General features: G+C 41.3%; 1 protein-coding gene across 1 annotated transcript in view; it reads right to left on the minus strand.

The window, feature by feature from the left end:
• The window catches only part of NECTIN4 (nectin cell adhesion molecule 4), an 88,441-nt gene extending 68,707 nt beyond the window's left edge, over positions 1–19,734 (minus strand). Inside the window, exon 1 of the mRNA XM_075608185.1 lies at positions 19,342–19,734. Coding sequence (XP_075464300.1) covers positions 19,342–19,441 — 100 coding nt within the window. The 5' untranslated portion in view covers positions 19,442–19,734. The remainder of the gene's footprint in view (positions 1–19,341) is intronic.
• Positions 19,735–20,556: the final 822 nt, after the last annotated feature.

Consider the following 20,556-nt stretch of genomic DNA (forward strand, 5'->3'; position numbering starts at 1 on the left):
AGGTATAAATATACAAATTGTGAGCCTCAATAACACATATATAAATAATTTGAAATAAAGTGTGAACACTAAAATAAACAAGTGATATCACGTGATTATAAATGTGGAAAATCCCCCAAAAACATATAAAACCAAAATTTCCACCGCAAATAGTGCAAGTGACCATGTGATAAACAAGTGTAAGGCAGCTCTAGATAGACCCTCTGTAGACTGTTCCAGGGTCTGTGTAAATCTTTTCTTCCAGGTGAAGGGAGCGCAGGTGGTTCACAGCATATATGAAAAAAAAAATTAAAAGAACATAGTGCAATCTTGAGAAGATCGCCATTGATATCCTGCTCCAATACAGCGAGAGAGAGAGAGAGAGAGAGAGAGAGAGAGAGAGAGAGAGAGAGAGAGAGAGAGAGAGAGAGAGAGAGAAAGAAAATGTGTCTCTAACATGCTTTAAATTCAAAGAAGAATATGCGAGTGGTTTACTAGCACCTTTTTTAAATGACACTTCACCGTATTAGTCGCACTATGTTCTTTAATTTTATTTTTCATATATGCTGTGAATCACCTGCGCTTCCCTCACCTGGAAGAAAGAAAAGCCCTTAGGCACTTACCTGGTGCCGTGCTCCTCCTTTGTGCCGCCCTCCTCCTCCCAAGCCAGCCGCAATAGTGCAGTGGCCTGTGCCCTATACCCAAAAGCAAGTACACACCTTTCTGAAGGTGGCCGGCTATCATCGTAAATTTGTGCCCCAATATAGCGTCATCACTAAGCCCCTTACGGACCTGACACGCAGACGCCTCCCCTGCACGTTGACCTGGTCTCCAGAGTGCTAGGTCACCTTAAAGACCCTCAAAAACATAATCGCCGGACTCATCTCCTAATGGCCCCCGACTAGAGCAACATGTTCCTGGTGCAAACCGATGGCTCCACTCATGGCATAGGGGCCATTCTCAGCCAGGTGAGTGAGGACGGGATCAAGCACCTGGTTGTATACCTCAGTAGAAAGCTGCTAGATCAGGAAGTTGCATACTCTACAATTGAGAAGGAATGTTGGGCCATTGGTTGGGCTCTGCAGAAGTTGCAACCCTGTGTGTACAGCAGGAGCTTACCTTGGGAGGATTTGAAGGGCGATTGGTGCATTCTTTGTGTGGAATGGGTCTCCCTCTGCCCGTGTCTGGGTGTGTGATCTGGATTCTCCTACGTAAGTGGTGGCGGTGCTCTCCCCGTGTCTGGGTGTGTGATCTGGATTCTCCTACGTATGCAAGTGCTGGCGGTGGTCTCCCAATGTTCCTGCAGAAGTCAAACCATGGTTTCCAAGTCCGTAAGGATTTGAGGTGGGTGTCGTTTACTAGGCTAGTGAGGTTCCCCCACTTGGCATGAGAACCATATATAATTATCTCTGATGTGTTAGTGAGGGTATAGTTTGCTTCATCCAATGGGATGCTATTACGCACCTGGAAGCTGGGACTATATGCAGTGGCGGATTTAGAGAACTGCCGCCCTTAGGCACTTAAGAAAAGAAAGTGTAATCAGGTACTCCTAACAATGATACAATAGGTATAAATATACAAATTGTGAGCCTCAATAACACATATATAAATAATTTGAAATAAAGTGTGAACACTAAAATAAACAAGTGATATCACGTGATTATAAATGTGGAAAATCCCCAAAAAAACATATCAAACCAAAATTTCCACCGCAAATAGTGCAAGTGACCATGTGATAAACAAGTGTAAGGCAGCTCTAGATAGACCCTCTGTAGACTGTTCCAGGGTCTGTGTAAATCTTTTCTTCCAGGTGAAGGGAGCGCAGGTGGTTCACAGCATATATGAAAAAAAAAATTAAAAGAACATAGTGCAATCTTGAGAAGATCGCCATTGATATCCTGCTCCAATACAGCTCGAGAGAGAGAGAGAGAGAGAGAGAGAGAGAGAGAGAGAGAGAGAGAGATTGAGAGAGATTGAGAGAGATTGAGAGAGATTGAGAGAGATTGAGAGAGATTGAGAGAGATTGAGAGAGATTGAGAGAGAGAGAGAGAGAGAGAGAGAGAGAGAGAGAGAGAAGAAAATGTGTCTCTAACATGCTTTAAATTCAAAGAAGAATATGCGAGTGGTTTACTAGCACCTTTTTTAAATGACACTTCACCGTATTAGTCGCACTATGTTCTTTAATTTTATTTTTCATATATGCTGTGAATCACCTGCGCTTCCCTCACCTGGAAGAAAGAAAAGCCCTTAGGCACTTACCTGGTGCCGTGCTCCTCCTTTGTGCCGCCCTCCTCCTCCCAAGCCAGCCGCAATAGTGCAGTGGCCTGTGCCCTATACCCAAAAGCAAGTACACACCTTTCTGAAGGTGGCCGGCTATCATCGTAAATTTGTGCCCCAATATAGCGTCATCACTAAGCCCCTTACGGACCTGACACGCAGACGCCTCCCCTGCACGTTGACCTGGTCTCCAGAGTGCTAGGTCACCTTAAAGACCCTCAAAAACATAATCGCCGGACTCATCTCCTAATGGCCCCCGACTAGAGCAACATGTTCCTGGTGCAAACCGATGGCTCCACTCATGGCATAGGGGCCATTCTCAGCCAGGTGAGTGAGGACGGGATCAAGCACCTGGTTGTATACCTCAGTAGAAAGCTGCTAGATCAGGAAGTTGCATACTCTACAATTGAGAAGGAATGTTGGGCCATTGGTTGGGCTCTGCAGAAGTTGCAACCCTGTGTGTACAGCAGGAGCTTACCTTGGGAGGATTTGAAGGGCGATTGGTGCATGAGGCATGTTTACTTACACCTGTAACGTTGCAGGGACAATGCAACGACATATGGGTTTGTCTGAATATAGGCTTTTTATTTTGCCTCAAAAAAGGTGGAACAAAACAGAGCTTATCTTCAGCATTTAAACGGTTAACAACAAGATAAGTCCTTGATCAGGTCTTTTCCATTTTACCCTATCCAGGGTGCACCAGGCTATTTCCGAGGAGGGGGGACGGTGATCAATCGTGAGTAAAAGATTACAAGGAGACCTTTATTCATTTACTGCAGCTACAGCAGGCAGTCCGTGTGATTTATATTCTAGTTCTTAGCGCAACAGGTCTAGCTAAACAGATCTGCATCTTATCTCCAAACCCCTCACATACCTCTCGAGCAGCTGTGTTTATTTCCACATTAACCCTATTGGGCCCTGCTTTTATTATCTACATTTTGGCTTCATGTAGCTATTGGATTTGGTTCCTGGAGCTTGCAGCCGGTTTTGCTCTCTATCCCACTTCGATAGGACCTGCTCAGAGACAGTCTCGGTAGAACACTAGCTCATGCCTTCAAAGCTCTGATCCCACCACAAAGCCTACCCGAAAGCATGACCCTGCTCCATACCCTCATCCCTTGCCACATAGTCAGGAATGTGAGTAACAGTCCAGTCAGGGGCTCGCCATCTTACCTTACTGGTCTCCAGTGTAACATCTATGTGCGTAGACTTGAAGGGTTCAGCCCCAACAGGTCCAGTAGAGAATCAGCACCTCATTGGTCTCACTGCTGGTGCTGAGGACACGGGCTCTTGGAGAGGCTGTGGGGACTACCAGACGCTACACAGGGTTCCGGAATGTTGGCAGATGCCTCGACATTATGCCAGATCAACTGTGCCAGAAGCTCCCCCTTGTTTAGACCTTCTGTGGGTATACCTTCCACTAAACTCTGGTCGACCAACTCATCCTTGGTCCAACCACAGAATCTTGCACCCATCTTTTTGTCATTCAGTTGAAGGGACAGGAAAAGTATTTTGCGTACCCTATTTGGGTTTACTGTAAAACTTTGGTTCTGAGGTCTCAAAGAACGAAACCTACTCAGTGTTGAAATGCCGCAAGTATTTCAGCCCTGAGCCTAACAAACCCACATCGCACACCAGAAAGGTCTGTCATGATCAGGGTTGATCTGTCTACCAGACATCATACAATCTCTAGACAGAACACAAGGGCTTAATAAACCTAAGTTTATTTAGCCGGAGCGGAAAGCAAAACATACGATACAACAGGAAAAGAACTACTTCAAACACGGGTATACCAGAAAACTCCTACCTGGCTACATGGAGGGCGCTGCTGAAGCTAGCTTCCTCAATGCTACTGCAGGATCCTCACAGGAAAATGTCTCAGTCCAGATACAGGACCACAGCAGGGTCAACACACTAGACTCAATGACAGCAACCTAACGAAAAGTACGGGGTCTAAACACCAAGCCCCGCACCGACAGTATCTCGCAAAATAAGGAACTGGCAAACCCTGGTCGGCGGCAGTGGTTACACTCTTTCCCCACTCAGTGATATGCCAACACGTCTGGGATAACACAATAGCCATGATATCTCCGGCATAGGACACCGGATGCAGACCCAGGAAACACATTAGGGACGTGTGGAATAGAAGCGTCACAGTACTGGTACATACGATACATTACACTGCCAACTGGGAGTCCTTCTCGCATAGGCCACCTTCTATGCGAGGCCAACCATCACAGTAGTTACCTTATATGAGTCAGTGTCCTCCGGAGCAGAACCAGAGCATTCAAAGCTCTGGGGATTCCTGATTTCCAAGACATATATATTTACATTTTTATACTTTTGCCAGTCTCCCAATTGGAAGCTGAAATGTAATTTCACAATAATGTCACAACTTTATATTGGCCGCCAGAGGGAAGCTGACCCCAGTGGCCATAGTGATTTTATATATTAGATGGTATCCCGTGGGGGAAAGTGCAAACAGTGCGCTGCTTGCCGAACCGGAAAAAAGACGGTGGCCGATTCAAGTAATCAGGTAACCCAATAATGAGTATATTTTTTTTTAATCAGAAAACACACACTCACAGGAGCCTCCAATGCGTTTCTGGCTTCACCTGTCCTTTGCAAAGAGAAACGCGTTAGAGGTTCCTCTCACAGTTCCTGTGAGTGTGTGTTTTCTGTTGACCCAATAATGAATATATTTTTTTTTTACCGGATTACTTGATCCAGCCCCTAACACAAGGGGAGTGACTTCTAAATAAGCCTGTTGGTGGGGTCCGGTTGTTCACTTATTGCGGACAGCTCGGTCATCCCATCATACTGCTTTCATATTCCGTCGTCCCTCCCCTCAATTGGAGCATTATATGACTCAACATATACAAGCCCCAATCCAATTCAAAAGAAGCCTGTACTCATTGTTGATACTTTGTTTATATATAAAGCCACATAAGGATCATCTGAAATGCTACATTATTTCTTCATGATTTTTTATGTTCACTCTTGAGCACAGATATTGGAGCTATGCTCTAAACTAATCTTTTCATATATTAGTTAGGGTATTGCCACATGTATTGTATGCTGATTTGCTTTTATAACTATATTTGTATTTAGGGCCGCAGACAGATTTCCCAGGGCCCAGAACTAGAGTTTTAACAGGGGCCAGCGCCCCATATCAGCGGCATTTGACCCCCCCCCCCACAAGCCACCCTCTATCCCCCCTGTCATACCTCCTTACAAGCCCCCCCTCTATCCCCTGCCCCCATGTATTTGTCTTCCCCCACTGTCACTATTACCCCCTCTCTTCTTCACGCTCTCCCCTCTCACCCACCACCCTCACTCCTCGCACACTCTGTTATCACTTAATTAGCCCCCTGACATTCCCATCTCGCCTCCCCCCCACAAAATACACACACACACACAACTTTGGGGTGGTCTGAGACCTCTGGTGCCCCGGCTCTCCCCAGCTGCTGTTGGGCCTTTCTCTCCCACACTGAGCCTCAGTCTCTGTGAGGCCGGGCCTTTCTCTCACTGGTGCACGCTGGGCCTGCCCGGAAGTCACGCTCAGCTTCCAGCGCGGGAGAGGGGCCCGCAGAAGCCGAGGCCCGTCGGCAACCAGAGGCCCGGCAGCCGGACGCAGATGTTGGGCCTGGCATGCCTAACTTCCAGCACTGGCCGGCTCTCCCCCTATTGGCGGCCATATTTGCATCTGAGTTTTTAACTATATGCATTAAAATATATCAATTGTATTTTGGTAGAATTCATTTTATTTTAATATTGCTAGCAGATTTTTTTTTTTTTTTAATACTTTGAGATTTTATATTAAAAGTAAATTCAGCAGATTTAAGTGCAGATTTATGTATATATACACACATACTGTACATATACACATACATACTTTTCTACATTCGCCGGTTACCCAATTGGAACCTGCAATGTAAATTTGACAATGATGTCACAACTTTATTTTGGTCGCCAGAGGGAAGCTGACGCTGTGGTGTTTCTCCTAAACAAGAGTTCTTGTAAGGGAAATTAAAAATTAAACAGAATAAAATAAATAAACAAATCTTATCCAGTCCAACACAATATTTAGGGTAGAGGAAAAGAAAAGATTGATTTGAAAATATATAATGTCATTGAGATAAGTGTATTAATGAGCAATAAGAGATATGTATTGAACCTTACTACTACTACTACTACTACTACTACTACTACTACTACGTTGAACCTAGACTGTGACCTGAGTTGTAAGTTGATTCTACCTGTGCAAAACAATAAAAAATTTGAAACAAAAAAAATTAAACAGAATATATATGCAAATGTAAATATACACAATATATATATATATATATATATATATATATATATATATATATATATATATATATATATATATATATATATATATACACACTATATATATATATATATACACACTATATATATATATATATATATATACACATATATATATATATATATATATATATATATATATATATATATATATATATATACATATACATATATATATATTAAAGAGCAACAAGGTAACCCGATTAGAGTTGGGTGTACTGTGTCACACTGAGAAGAAATTATATTCCCACGCTCCGAGTTCTGCTAGGTGTCAATGCACAGATATTTGCTGTTGAGTCTAAGATGTTTTTAAGAAAGGAATCCGCTTGTTGTGACCTTGGGAATGTCACTACTTCCCTTTGCTTTAGGACCAAGGATGGAGCAAGGACAATACCCCGGGGAAATTCTGGGAATAAATGACAGTAGTCAATTTCTGTAGTATTTGAAGGCTGAAGGAAGAACACTGATGTGACTTATATACTGTATGAGAGTTTGGAAACTCAAACATGAATTGTTACACCCACATGATAACACCAGGCTTTAACCGTGCAATTTTCAAAGCCTACTGATCGTATTTAACATAAAATTACCTGGCAGGCACAACGTAAATATTTAAAAAATGAATGCTATCCAGATTAAAAATTGAAATGCTCTAGCCCCTATTATAAAGAGTAAAACCGACTGTTAAAGAATTGATGGCCTCAGAATTCCTATAGTTTAACATCCAACAGATCAAAGTCTCCACGTTAAAATAAATACCCTTTAATCTCTAACAGAAGTAATAATCATCAGGTTTTTTTTTGTGTTTTTGTCTTTAGCGTATTTTGGGTAGTAATGACTAGAAAAGGCATTAAAGAGTTTTCTGGGCCACTAGCCAAAATGAGAGATTTTTATATATAAACTCCCTCATTGCCTTGCAGATATCTGATGATGTAGAGCAGAATGTAGCAATGTGGGAAAAGGTTCAAATTCAGCCTCAACCTCATCTTAATTATTTCCATGGTTCTATTAATGGGGAAATGGGAATTAAAAACTGGAGGCAATTCTAGTGTAATTTACCTGCATACATCTCTCCACCGTGTAAATCCTCTACCCAAGCGACTTCATCAAAACGGAATGCTTTGGGGAGGACCATATGGAAATCCAAGAAGACGACTAATAATAATAATAATAATAATAATAATAATAATAATAGCGCTTTACAGAGACATTTTGCAGGCACAGGTCCCTGCCCCGTAGAGCTTACAATCTATGTTTTTGGTGCCTGAGGCAAAGGGAGATAAAGTGACTTGCCCAAGGTCACAAGGAGCCGACACCGGGAATTGAACCACGTTCCCCTACTCAGTGCCAGTCTGTGTCTTTACTCACCGAGCTGCTCCTTCACATATCTTTTCATATTAATGGGGAATGTCATGAAAGTATAGGAAGTCCTTGGAATAGGGGTTGATAGAGTGATAATGTGAAATATGAAATATGAATACAAACGAATTTAGTTGGCCCGCTCTTAAAGTCACTCGAACAAAGCAAGTTAAACCGTGTCATTAAATCAGCATTTAGATTCACATCATTAGGATTCTTGGTCAAAGAGATGGAAATATAATTAACTGGTTAGTTATGAAATAAGTTAGAAGCAATGTCCCATAAAAAAAAAAAAAAACCATTGTCAACATTTCATACTAGTCATACATTACAGGAATGTTGTTCCCTCTGTCTTTCCAGACCATGCACCTTATTCACTCAGCTAAATACTCTAATTAATCATTCATTGATGGACAGTAATTACACAAAGTTTTTACAATTTCACCTCAAAATCTAAAATCCACAATGAAATTTCCTTTTCAAATATGGCTTAAGAAATCTATTGCCAAAAATAAGCTTTCAATAGATGAATCCCTGAATCCTTTAGTTGTGAGTTCAGGGCATGGTGTTTGTGTCACTGTTTTGATGGCATTCCAGTATACGTTGCACAAGCCTGGATGTAACCCTTCTTGAAAGCATTATATATGTTACAAGAAATGGGACGTGATCTTACTAATCAGATCTTCCCTGACATAAGGAGGACACCCAAGCATCTATATACAAAGATTGAAGAACTTATGTACCACAGCAACACAATGTATAGCATTCGCTATTTACATTTATGTATGTAGCACATTTGCATCAGCTTCAGAAAACACTTGACTTTTTAAAAAAAAAATCATATCACATGAATTCACTGAACCGGACACAGGTTAGTACATAAATGAATTCAATGCAAAACTGTCAGAAATTATGTCAATTTACTGGCAGTAACCCTGCCTCTCTCTTTATAAATGCTGTTTGAACTACAGTGGCTACAGCACAAAGCTCAAATATATTTCCACATCTATCATACAGCTAGATTTGTCAATGTATTTAAATTGGAGAATGGACAAGACCATTTTAAACCTGTCTGCCCTCCCATTTTTAACATGTTTCCAATATCTGCTAACTATAGCATTGCTTCATTGTATGATGTGTGCAGTGAAGTTACTAGGCTCGTTATATACTGTGTGCGGCCGTGCGCGCGTCCCTATGCGAAGGCGCGTGCATGTGCCACACACTTTGTGTGTATACCGTGCACGAGTGAGGTACTGTGTGTGTGTGTGTGTGTAAATAAGTTTTGAAATAAATACTTTAATAATTTTTTTAATTTACATTGTACACACACACACACACACTTCAGCGGCGGTAGCGGCGCAAATTCTTTATTTCCTCCTTCTTCCCCCGTCGTCCGGTTCCACGCTCCCCGCCGTGCGCGGCCCTATTATTGAAAGGCTGACTAACCTCAGCCAACTAAGGCCTCGTCCAGGGTGGGAACAGGCACACTGGCGCTCCAGCGCTGCGCCCTGCTCGGCCGTGCTTTTCTTGGCAGGCTCGGTGCGCGCACATCTGGGGGCGCGGCCACGACGTCACGGAGCTGGTTCGCCCTCATTGGGCGAGCCGCTCAAGTGACGCGCTTGCGAGCAGCAAAATCAATTTTGCTTGCCCGGCATGAGCGCGCATGCCTGCTCAGCACCACCCTGGACGAGGCCTAAAACTGCCGCACGCAGTATAGAACCGGCCTCATTGACCAAAAATTGATTTGCGGCTTTCTTTAGTCCAGCACAGCTACTCAATAAGCAACACCAATGTGATAGTAGGATGAGACACACGAGGGGCTGTTCAATAAAGTGTGACAGTGCTGGGCTGGGCACCATCACACAAACTCCTGTTGAAATCTGCCAATTGGCATTATCACAGTGTAATGAATAACACACACTGGCTGGACCACAGAGAGTCTCACACGTGTGTAACACCGCTATCCCACCCCAGCATCATACACCTCTACAAGTCATTGTAACCTACCACCTGTCTGGGTCAAGAGACGACATGGTGGAGATAAGCAAAACTCCACACAATTCTGCTTTGGTCTCAGCCATGACAGAATTACGTCTCCTTGTAAACCAAACTTTACAACATTGCCGGAGGAAAAATTTTGGAGAATAAAACCCAGCCTTCTCAGATGCAACAAAACCTTGCACGCCAGTAGAGGTGTAATAAAAAGGAGAGGGGAAAAAAAATAAAAGGGAGAAAATGTCAAATGCCTACGGGCTGCAATAAAGTTAATTGCCACTCCACCACTGTTATGGTTTTGATGCTTTGTTTAGTTGAGTTCTTTCACAATGTGAGGGGGATTATGTGCAGCTCAAACTGGGCACTGCCCTGCCACACTCTGCAAGCCTCACTCTCATTTCCCAGGAGACACCCAGCATATCTGGGACCTTTCTCAAGGACCTGCGGGGGGACAATACACTAACAGAACATTCTACTGCAATGCACTGCCAGCCTCACACGCTGAGAGCGAATAACTACTGCAGTGCACTGCCAGCCTCTCCAGCATCACACACTGAGAGCTAATACACTTACTGGGAGCTAATAACTACTGCAATGCACTGCCAGCCTCACACACTGAGAGCTAATACACTTACTGAGAGCGAATAACTACTGCAGTGCACTGCCAGCCTCTCCAGCATCACACACTGAGAGCTAATACACTTACTGGGAGCTAATAACTACTGCAATGCACTGCCAGTCTCACACACTATACACTGCCGTTACTAGTTACTGAGAGCTAATAACTATGTTGTTGTATGATGTTAAAATGCATTTCAAAAGTTGTGGCCCAAAAGCCAAACTCCAGAAATACTAATTGCACAGAATATACACTACATGCAGTTTTGCCTAGTGTAGTAAAATAAGCAGTTTAATGTAGCGGGGTATAAATAAATAAAATAAATACCACGTACATGTAATTGGCGTGCATAGACACAAAATTAACAGTTTTAATTATTTGTATCTAGTGAATAAATATGCATTGTGTTTTTTTGTTAGGGCACTGGATTCAGCTACTTATGTTTATCTGTTTGACTAATGATGGCATCATAATTACAAGACAAAGCAAAACTTACAATTTACATGTGGCTTTAAGAAGTTTATCCAATCTTATCACCAAAATCTATTAGAATTATTATTATTTTTTTTTACAAACTCTTCAAATCATTTGTTTACCAAGGGAATGTTTATGTTAATGCATTAATCAGCTACAATTAATTTATTAAAACATGCCACTGTCCTTAGTTTACTTTTGCACTAGGCAAGGCTGCCATTTCAGGAGCTCACACTGCACTGCACATAAGTACGTTTCTGTTATTACTAAGCTGTTGTGATTAGGGTGGAGTCCAGGGATGGTACTGCATGTGAGTCCTCCGAAAAAAGTATCAACATCTTCCAGCTGTAAAACCAGGTCAAAAATACTGCACCAAATGTATCCCAGAAGAGAATGTCACTGGAGTTATTGGGGATTCCTTTCCTTGATAACTCTGGTACATAATATTTGCAGCTGGGGTTTCAGAAATAGCCCCACCTAGAGCTGTGATTTTGCTCATAAAATGGTTGTTTGTTTTTTTTCACTGTCCTGATGTTTTCCATTTGTCCTCTGCTGAATTTACAAAAACTAAAAACACGCAGAAAAACAAAAAGCAAAGTAGGTTATAAAGGCAGGTGCGAAAAGAGACCATTTTTAATTCATCTGAATTGGGAGGCCATGCAGCGCCTGTGCTTATAAAAAGGTTACAACTATTGGGATGCACACAAACTGAAGCACATTCAGTGAATGATACTGTAGGCACAGCTTACATTTTACAACTTATGCTGTGGGATAGATATAGTAGTATAATTATTAGTAGTACATGTGAATCATAGCAATTTCTGGGTTTGGTATTATTTAGACTGGATTGGCCGGCCATGTTTACTTCCACCCAAAATACAAGTGGTAGATTGCGTTGCGGGAAAAGCCCATTCCCAAAAAGGTGAGAAATACTACTACCAACAATTTGCTTATGGACATGCATATAAATGTGAAGAAATAATGGAATAGTTGGTAGTGGGTTAGAAACTGTCAGCATTGGGTGAGTGTGTGGAGGTTGGGCAATATTTGTATAGTTTCGTACCCTGCGTATTATAATGTACAGAGAAGACAGGGTGCACAAACAAATCCCTCAAAATAAAAATTGGCTTTTCCCTACTAGCTGTCGAAATCTTATTTCTTTTGGTATGAGGCACATTGTTTCTGTGCAGACACACCTTTCACTATTGCCCCCAGCAATTCATTGATCTAGTTTATTCTAAGTCACATTTAACACAATGTCTGCAGGCATTAACCAACTGAAGCTTCACGGAAAATACAGTATCAACCTAGGACATATATTGAAATGGAGAACCGAGGTAATTTCCAGAACTGAGGTAATTTCCAGATGAATTCCAAGCAAGTAACATGGACACAGAATTTTTTTTTTCTTTACTATTGGAAATGTTTGTGAATTTCTTTTGTGTGGTCCCTTCTCCTTAGCATTTATTTTCTCATTTCTATATATAGTGAACAGTGTATAAACCTCTGCACCTCTGTGTGTATATATAAACATATAGTATATATGTGCCCTGGCCTATCTGTTGCCACTCTCATAAGTTTACAATGCCTGGTGCTTTTCTTATCTGCTTTTTGTCGACATACCAAGCACTTCAAGAACTATGGACAGTTTTGATAGATGCGTTAAGAGCAATAGCATTTTCCATCAATAATCATCACTTGATATAAACAATGTATCAATTTATCAATAATTGCAGTACTTAAAAGTGCAGAAACATTTAAGGATAACAAAAAGTAAAAAGCGAGATCAATGTGAGAGTCCTTCCAAAACAAAAACAAATAAAATAATACAATGATATGTATATATTTAGTTATCGGTTTATTGGGCAATGTAAATGGGACTGGAGCTTTAATTACCCATCAGTAAACATAACATGCTGAACAATAGGGAAAGGGTGTTCCTGGGTTGGGTATGAACGCCCAGACTGCAGCCTTACATCAGGGCGCAAGTGTTGAATAACAAAGGAGTGTGAGCAATGAGGGTGGAGCCCCCTCATGAAATGAATGAAACTCTGGATGTAGGTGGCAGCTTTGCAAGACCCAGCCAGACTAAAAAGGGTGGGAACATCCTGTGCAGCCTGAGATCTCTCATTTATTTGAATGCACACTGCACAGAGGCCTTTCCAGCTCCAGAGGATCACCCTACAATCTTATAGGCTCCTATTCTACACATTTCCCCCATTTACACATCTACTACCGGTGCTTAAAATGAGGTTGGAAACGTTCCTACAGAGCTGCAGCGCTTACAGTCCATACTGTGGATCACGTCTTTATGTTTTGACAAATACATTTGCAGGGTTATTATTACAATCGTCAAAGATCAAAAGTAAATTTCTTCAAAATTAGCCTTAAAAAAAACAAACAAACATTTCAGTTGTGATTAAAAAAAAGAAAATTAAATAAAAAAATATTGTATGGGGAGTGGGGACTTCTTTAATAAAAACGTAGGAAACATCCAATCTGGGAGTGATTAACATGTTTTTTATTGTGATGTACGTGTGTGAAGGTGTAAGAACAAGCAAGGCACGTATATAAAGAGTCGTTATGGGGTAAGATTCTGAAAGGTTTCCTTATATAATTATAATAATAATAAAAAGCAGATCCATAAAATAAAAGTATATAATGTAACTCAATTTCCTTATTTTTTTCCCTTTCTCCTTTGCTGAGAAAAAAAATAATTTAACCTTTACCCATTTTTGTTACATTTTCTTGCCTACATGATTTGTTATTTGTAAAATGTGAACATTTTAATAACAAAGTGCACTGTAACATCACAACATAAAGTGAACGTTTTTTAGTGTGAATTTTTTTTTCTACGATTGCCAATTTAAAAAAAAAATGTAAGATACGTAAATCAGATTTGGAAATGTAGCCTCCAAGAATACAAATATCATAAAATATACACCACGCTTTTAGCTTTAATTAAGCTGTAAATTCTACCATAAGCCACTGGGATGTAATGGGTTTTTTTTTTTTTTTTTTAAATCCTGCACAATATTTTGTTTTTTTGTTCTATAATCAATATGTGTAGTAGCGATGTCAGGCACTCAAAAGGTTGGGATGTGCATTATCCAATAATCTATATATGGATCACTGGAAGCACGGTATGTTAAGATATAATGGGGGGCGAGCAGGCTTGCAGACCTGTCTGAGACGTGCGACTGTGCTCACAAGTGGGATTCTTATTATTCTAGAAGCACTCTGATGAAAGACTAAAATGTAAACATTATGCTATTCATGTAAATAAAATGACATATACAATGTTACATTTTCCAAGCTCCGAATGCCCAATGCAGCGATTCCCAACCTATGGACCACAGACCCTCCCCCCCTCGGGGTGTTTTTTTTTTCTGTATGTATTTTGTAGGGTGGATTGAGAGAGAGTGGGGTAATTGACGGAAGGTAGGGGCGAGTGAGAGAAGAGAGGGGGGCGGGAGGGAGTGAGGAAAAGAGGGAGTAAGAGTGAGACGCAAGGGATAAATACATGCGAGGCGGGAGGGGGGAGAGTTAGTGAGACAGATGGGAGAGAAATACATGGGTAAAGGGTGGGAAATAGAAGTGGCTCGTGAGGTGTGATATGTTGTGACTGACCCCTGTCGAACCTAATATGTGTCAGCCAGATAGGGGTTCCCTGAGATTTTTCAGATTACTTCAAGGGTTCCTCCAAACAAAAATGGTTGGAAATCACTGGCCCAATGACTATTGTTTTTTTGAGCACACAAGAATCTATGGCACCACAAGCACCACTCTTGTGTAGTTCTCTTAGTTGCACGTGTCTATTGCAGCTCAGAGAGATAGCAGGAGAGGATGGGGAGGTTGGTTGCCGTTGCATATAGTGTCACAGTCACGTTGCTTCTAGCTGGAGAAGAGATGTGTGTTGTATGTTCCCTCTGCATGTCTATAGTCTCCCACTGGATATAATTGCACATGTTTAAAGCCTTAAAAAGGCCACAAATACTTGGAGAGTGATATCATCGGCCACTTGCCTGACTGGGTGGACAAAACACTATAATGACCGATCATGTTCTACAGTCAGAATGAGACACCGACTTGCAATTTGACTGCACCAGTCCTTTAAATGAAGGATTTCTGATCTGTGTTTGACTCACATATAGGGTGTGTCTGCTCTTTGTTATTGTGTTCAGATGGCAACATGTTTTTATGAACAACTCATAATTTCTGCTTTAATATCCCCCATCCGATTTGTTTTTAATGAAAGTCGTGTTGGGGTGATGATATAATGTGAGCATCCTCTGAACACATCACAGATAATCTGGAACCACTCGGTCTAAATACAAATACTACTCATAGGAAAGAAAAACAAAACAAGAAAAAAACACATACAAAAAAAGACAGAAGGGGCATGAAGGAAGTTTCCATGGATTTGTGTAACCAAGTAACGCAAGCAGGAGGAAAGTGGGAAATGTGATGTTATGACAAAGGAAAAGGAAAATAAGGACAAAGGAAGATGTAGAGAAAAAAAAATATATAAGAATAGAAATGGAAGGGGAAAAGAAAGACTGCATTAAGAGATGAACTGCGGCTGCTTTGTTTAGATTTCATTCTGAGTGCTGTTACTTTTTTTCCCCTATTCCTTCCAATGAGACGCTGCATTGGGGATTACCCTGGCACGATTCACAGTGATTTCTGCCCAATGCCTTAGGCCGCGGGCATGGTCAGCGCTTAGCCGCTGACCCGCGCTCACGCTGGTCAGTGAGCCCCTGCAGCCGCAATGAGAGCGGCTTTAGCAGGGGATCGCGCACGCTTCCGCAGGCGTAGCAGACAAATTTTTTTTTTTAGTTTCAGCGCTGAGGGGAGCGGAGGGCCGGTCACGTGAGCGGTTCACCCAATGAGGGCAGAACAAGCTCAGTGCCATCACTGGCCCGCCCATAGACACGCCCCCGGACGGCACGCATAGTAAGGCCAGGCTTTCCCTCAGCCTCCGCACGGGAGAAATGTCTATGGACAGCCTTAAACTAATTTTTCATCTGTCCAATGGTTTAATAGGTTTTTATCTCTCATCCTAAAATCACATACTTTTTTGTGATAGTGTACTTTTCTGTTTTAGACAAATATTAAAGCTAAAATACAGCAGTTTTCTTTTAGCCACTAATTTGAATTTTCCAGCACTCTTCCATGAACACTACAATTCTGTTATTACAGAATTGTTTTCCTAATAGGAGAAAGCAGAAATAATGTTCCATGTTCTTTGTTTCGCTGTTCAAATTAATCCTTTTAGGCAAATGTTATATTTTGAAGCAGATAATCTCACCAGTGAAGTAGCAAAGAAAAACAAACCGTGTGGAATATTCATACAGTATGTGTTAGCAGATACATCTTACATAAAATAATTAGACTGTGTGAAAAGCTTTAAAAGGTCAGTCCCACATACTACCAATCTAATGGCAGTCATATCTGTAAAAGGCGTAAAGCGATGTGATTGATGCAAATAGAACATCCGTATACGTACTGTACTTGTAGCCATTTTTTTAAAGTTGTATTTTATATTGGTGACTTAATGGAGGAGAGGTGATTAGTCTTGTTTGCTCCACCCCAGAGATAATCATATTTATTCATACTCTCTCAGAACATAGCAGAAGGCCAATATAATAGCAGTAACCCCCCCATCACCCACACACACTTCCATGTTTACAAACATTTGTTGGATAAACGTTGAATAAAATGATTTAAAACTACTGTACTTGTCTGACTTTCTTGGTAATGGTCTCCATTCACCTATTTTAACCAGTCATTACCTTGATTTTGGCCTACCTGGGACTGCATCGTTAAGAGAGGTTTTAGTCACTATTTCTGCCCTTGTTTACATGTTTGAGGCACTGAGTTCAGTGCTGTTCAAAAGCTGAACTATGGAAAAAGTAAACTGCAATTCTGCAACATTTAACGAGTAAATAAGAGCCTGGAACAGAATAGCTTTACAATTTGGAGGGATTAGCAGTACATTACATTCAGATAGGCTTTGTTCAGTATTTGTTTTCAAACACTGTGTGTTTGATTGACTCATATTTGTTTAATTCATGCAAGTTTTACTGCACAAGGAAATACAAAAATAAAATTGAGCTAGGAGCAGGAAAGGTAGAACACGAGAATACAGGCAGGTAAATGTAATGCCCCCTCTTATAATGTGACCCCAGCTACTACGCACAACTCTGCCACTGCACAATCTCTTTAATATGTCACAATAACACCTGTTTTTTAGTAAGAACTCCCGCCCCTAACGTCAGACCTCTGTGTCTGGGCCTGTCCTCTCAGAGCTCCACCTGTGTCAGTTCTTCCAGACGCCTACTCAATGTCCCAACCAGACTGAGATCCATCCATGGGGAGAACTTTGCATCACAATTTGTGGCTGCTTCACATGCTTTCAGTTTATTTATTTTAACACTAAAATGCAAACATAACATCAAACATACAGATCAACATTTGAAAATTTGCTCTAAGAATTGACCCTCTTTTTCTATCACACATGATCATACAGCAGTATATATTAAACTCCAAGTCAAGAAACAGCATGCCAGCTTCAGTGGCTCTAACCCCTCCTGTGACACAGAGTTTTCTTCTCCATAATCCCAGCATTGCATTTATAAAGATGCCGCTGGCCTCAGCAAGCATGAATATGTGCACAAAACATCTAAACATTTAATTACAGAGTTAGAATAGGGCTGGACTCATTTTACAAGAAAGTAATTCAAATTATAAAGACAAATCACGCATGTTGTAAAAATGTACATGGAGCTGTCATAGCTGTGCGTGAGAGGGCTTCCAAGCATGTGAAACGGTTCACATACAGTACATGCAGACACGTGTGCCTCTAAGTATCAGCGGTTGGGTCATTGTGTAATTGCGGGCAATTCATATGCAGATTTTATCTAGATATTGCAGAACAAAATGATTCAGAGTTCCAAATGTTGCTTCATTGGTGTGTAAGATGTTTTATGCATGACAATGTTGATGATGCTCTTACTGTGCTTTGTAGTCAATGAGCTGAAATATAAACGCTATGTGGCTTATTCTGTAAGGTGTGATAAGTGCAGATGACGTGTTATCGCATGAAAAGCCCCATTAAAGTCAATGTCATGTGTGCTTGTCACACCTTACAGAATAAGGGCCTATGTTTTACTTATCTGCAATCTCTGTATGGAAATTATTTCTATCACCTGAGTACAAATATATATATATATATATATATATATATATATATATATATATATTTGTACACATCACACACGGATTGTGTTACTCTGATGGAGGCATTTACAAGGAGTAAAATAGAAAATGAGATATAGATAATGATGTGAGAGGAAAAAAAAGAGAAAAAAGTGAGGAGAAAAACAAGGGGAATGAGTGACTGATAGCAAGGACCGAGGAGGACAGGATCGAGTGAGAATAAGGAGGGGGTGGGGTCAAAGGGCATGAAGAGCGGTATACTGTGTATTACTTCAGAATCACTAAGCAGAAACTACCCAGCCATTACACACCAGCCTCAAGCAAAGTGTTTTTTTTTTTATCACGTAAAAGGCAGTTATCTGAAGATAGTGCAACTTTTGCAGTGCCTTCTCTGTACTACAGACCGCAAGTTAAACCTACCATAAAAAATGCCAATTTAAAACTACCCTCGTGTTTCCTCTCCTTCTTATAAACTGCCAGCTAATAATAATAATAATAATAATAATAATAATAATAATAAAACTCCCTGTCCCAGCACAGCCTGAACCCGCACCCTGTGTTCTGATTTGTAATGTGATACAAGTGACTCTTGGTTTTATAGCTCTTTTATCTCATTGGATCACAGAATCATTAATTAAATGTTTGTATCAAGAACCGAGGAAGAGTGGTTTGTAGGTTTAATGTGTGAAGCCTATTCACTGGCACTAGAGCAGAGTCCTTCCTAGCAGCAGCAGGGCCTGTACACAAGTACTCTGAGGCAACAACACACGTTTAGCACAATATTAGCACCACTTTCTGCTCTGGAGAGGTTCATGCGTCACTTTCCATACGAACGTTTGCTCAATAAGCTTTTGTGTTTCCTGGTGCAGTAGAGCCCCATGTGAAAGACATTATACACAGGACATGTACCCCAAGCACACGTTAAGGAGCCAGAGTCTGAACCCCTGAGATAAAAGGACATTCAGTATACTGTCACTGCATGGGTGTAGGTCAGCTCCCTTGTTTGGGTTAGTGGGGGGGGGGGGGGGGGGTTCAGCCACATTAGCAGTGAAGTTGCACGTTACCTGGGCAGCACAGCAGGAAGAGCAGCGTCCTCAGCAAGGCGCAGACATGCCAGCAGCACGTGCCCCCGGAGGGGAGCGGGTCCTGCACACCTCGGCGCATTGTCTGCGTCACGTTTCTCCAGGCGCCTCCTCACCAAATAATAATACGCCAGAAAGAACCAGGGCACCTCAAATCCAGCACGTGTTAACCCCTCACATGCAGCTGTAAAACTCCGCTGCTGCCGGACGGGTAGGGTTGTGACTGCACTTTCCTTGCAGTTTCTGTCTACACGTCCCTTCTTCCTCTCTCTCTCCTGTCCTCTTCTCTATCCTTCCTTCCTCCTCCGAAACAAAATGATTACTGGATTTAAAAGCCGACCAACCTGCTCTCTCACTTTGCCAAAGGCAATGTAGGCAAGTAAAAAAAGTCAGGTCAAAACAGGTGTATCTCGGGGGAGGAGTGCTGGGGGAGGGTGCAGGTGACAAGTTAAATACTGAAACTGGCTGAAGTTGTTTTCTTTCTTTTTTACAAAAGGGGACTAGTTTCGCACAAGGAAAGGGGAGAATTGGAGCCTCATAAGATGCGGTACAATTTGTAGGGGGCAGAGATTTAAGAGCTCTTATGCTTGTGTTTAAGTTCCAACAAAAATATACTTAACCTCTTCAGAGCTTCAAAAAGCCAGTCATTCAAAGAGGCTCCTTCGAGTTTGGGAGGAAGGCTTCTTCTGAGCCTCCTAAATTGCAAACAATTTTGTTACATACTGTATTTTAAGTCAGGTTATCACAAAGTACACTTTTCTGATCATACTAATAAACCTACTCTCAATAGAGGAGTTATGTTACCATCTACATTATTATTATTATTATCTAATGATCCCCTTTAAGATGTTCTCTCTTCGTATACAAAGCCTCCTTGCTCCTAAATTGTGGGCACAATAGATTTTCTTGTTTCTGCTCTAACATGCTTTGTTTTCTGTTTTTGTAAAATATCTATATTGCTGTTTAGTGACATTTACATATTTTAATACATGCTTTTAACTGAGAATGCAAATCCAAGCAAATTGTATTAGACAAAGATAAAAACAATATCCAAACTTACAATTAAGTGATAATATGCTCCAATTTATGGTGTTCTGGAGCAAATGTGTATGCAGTGGTGCAGGGCCCAGCTTAAGGTTGATTGATAGGCGCAATCGATGAGGGCGCCAAGCGTTTGGGGGCACCCTGAAGGATCTC

Source organism: Ascaphus truei, chromosome 7, assembly GCF_040206685.1.
Source record: "Ascaphus truei isolate aAscTru1 chromosome 7, aAscTru1.hap1, whole genome shotgun sequence".
NCBI lineage: Eukaryota > Metazoa > Chordata > Amphibia > Anura > Ascaphidae > Ascaphus > Ascaphus truei.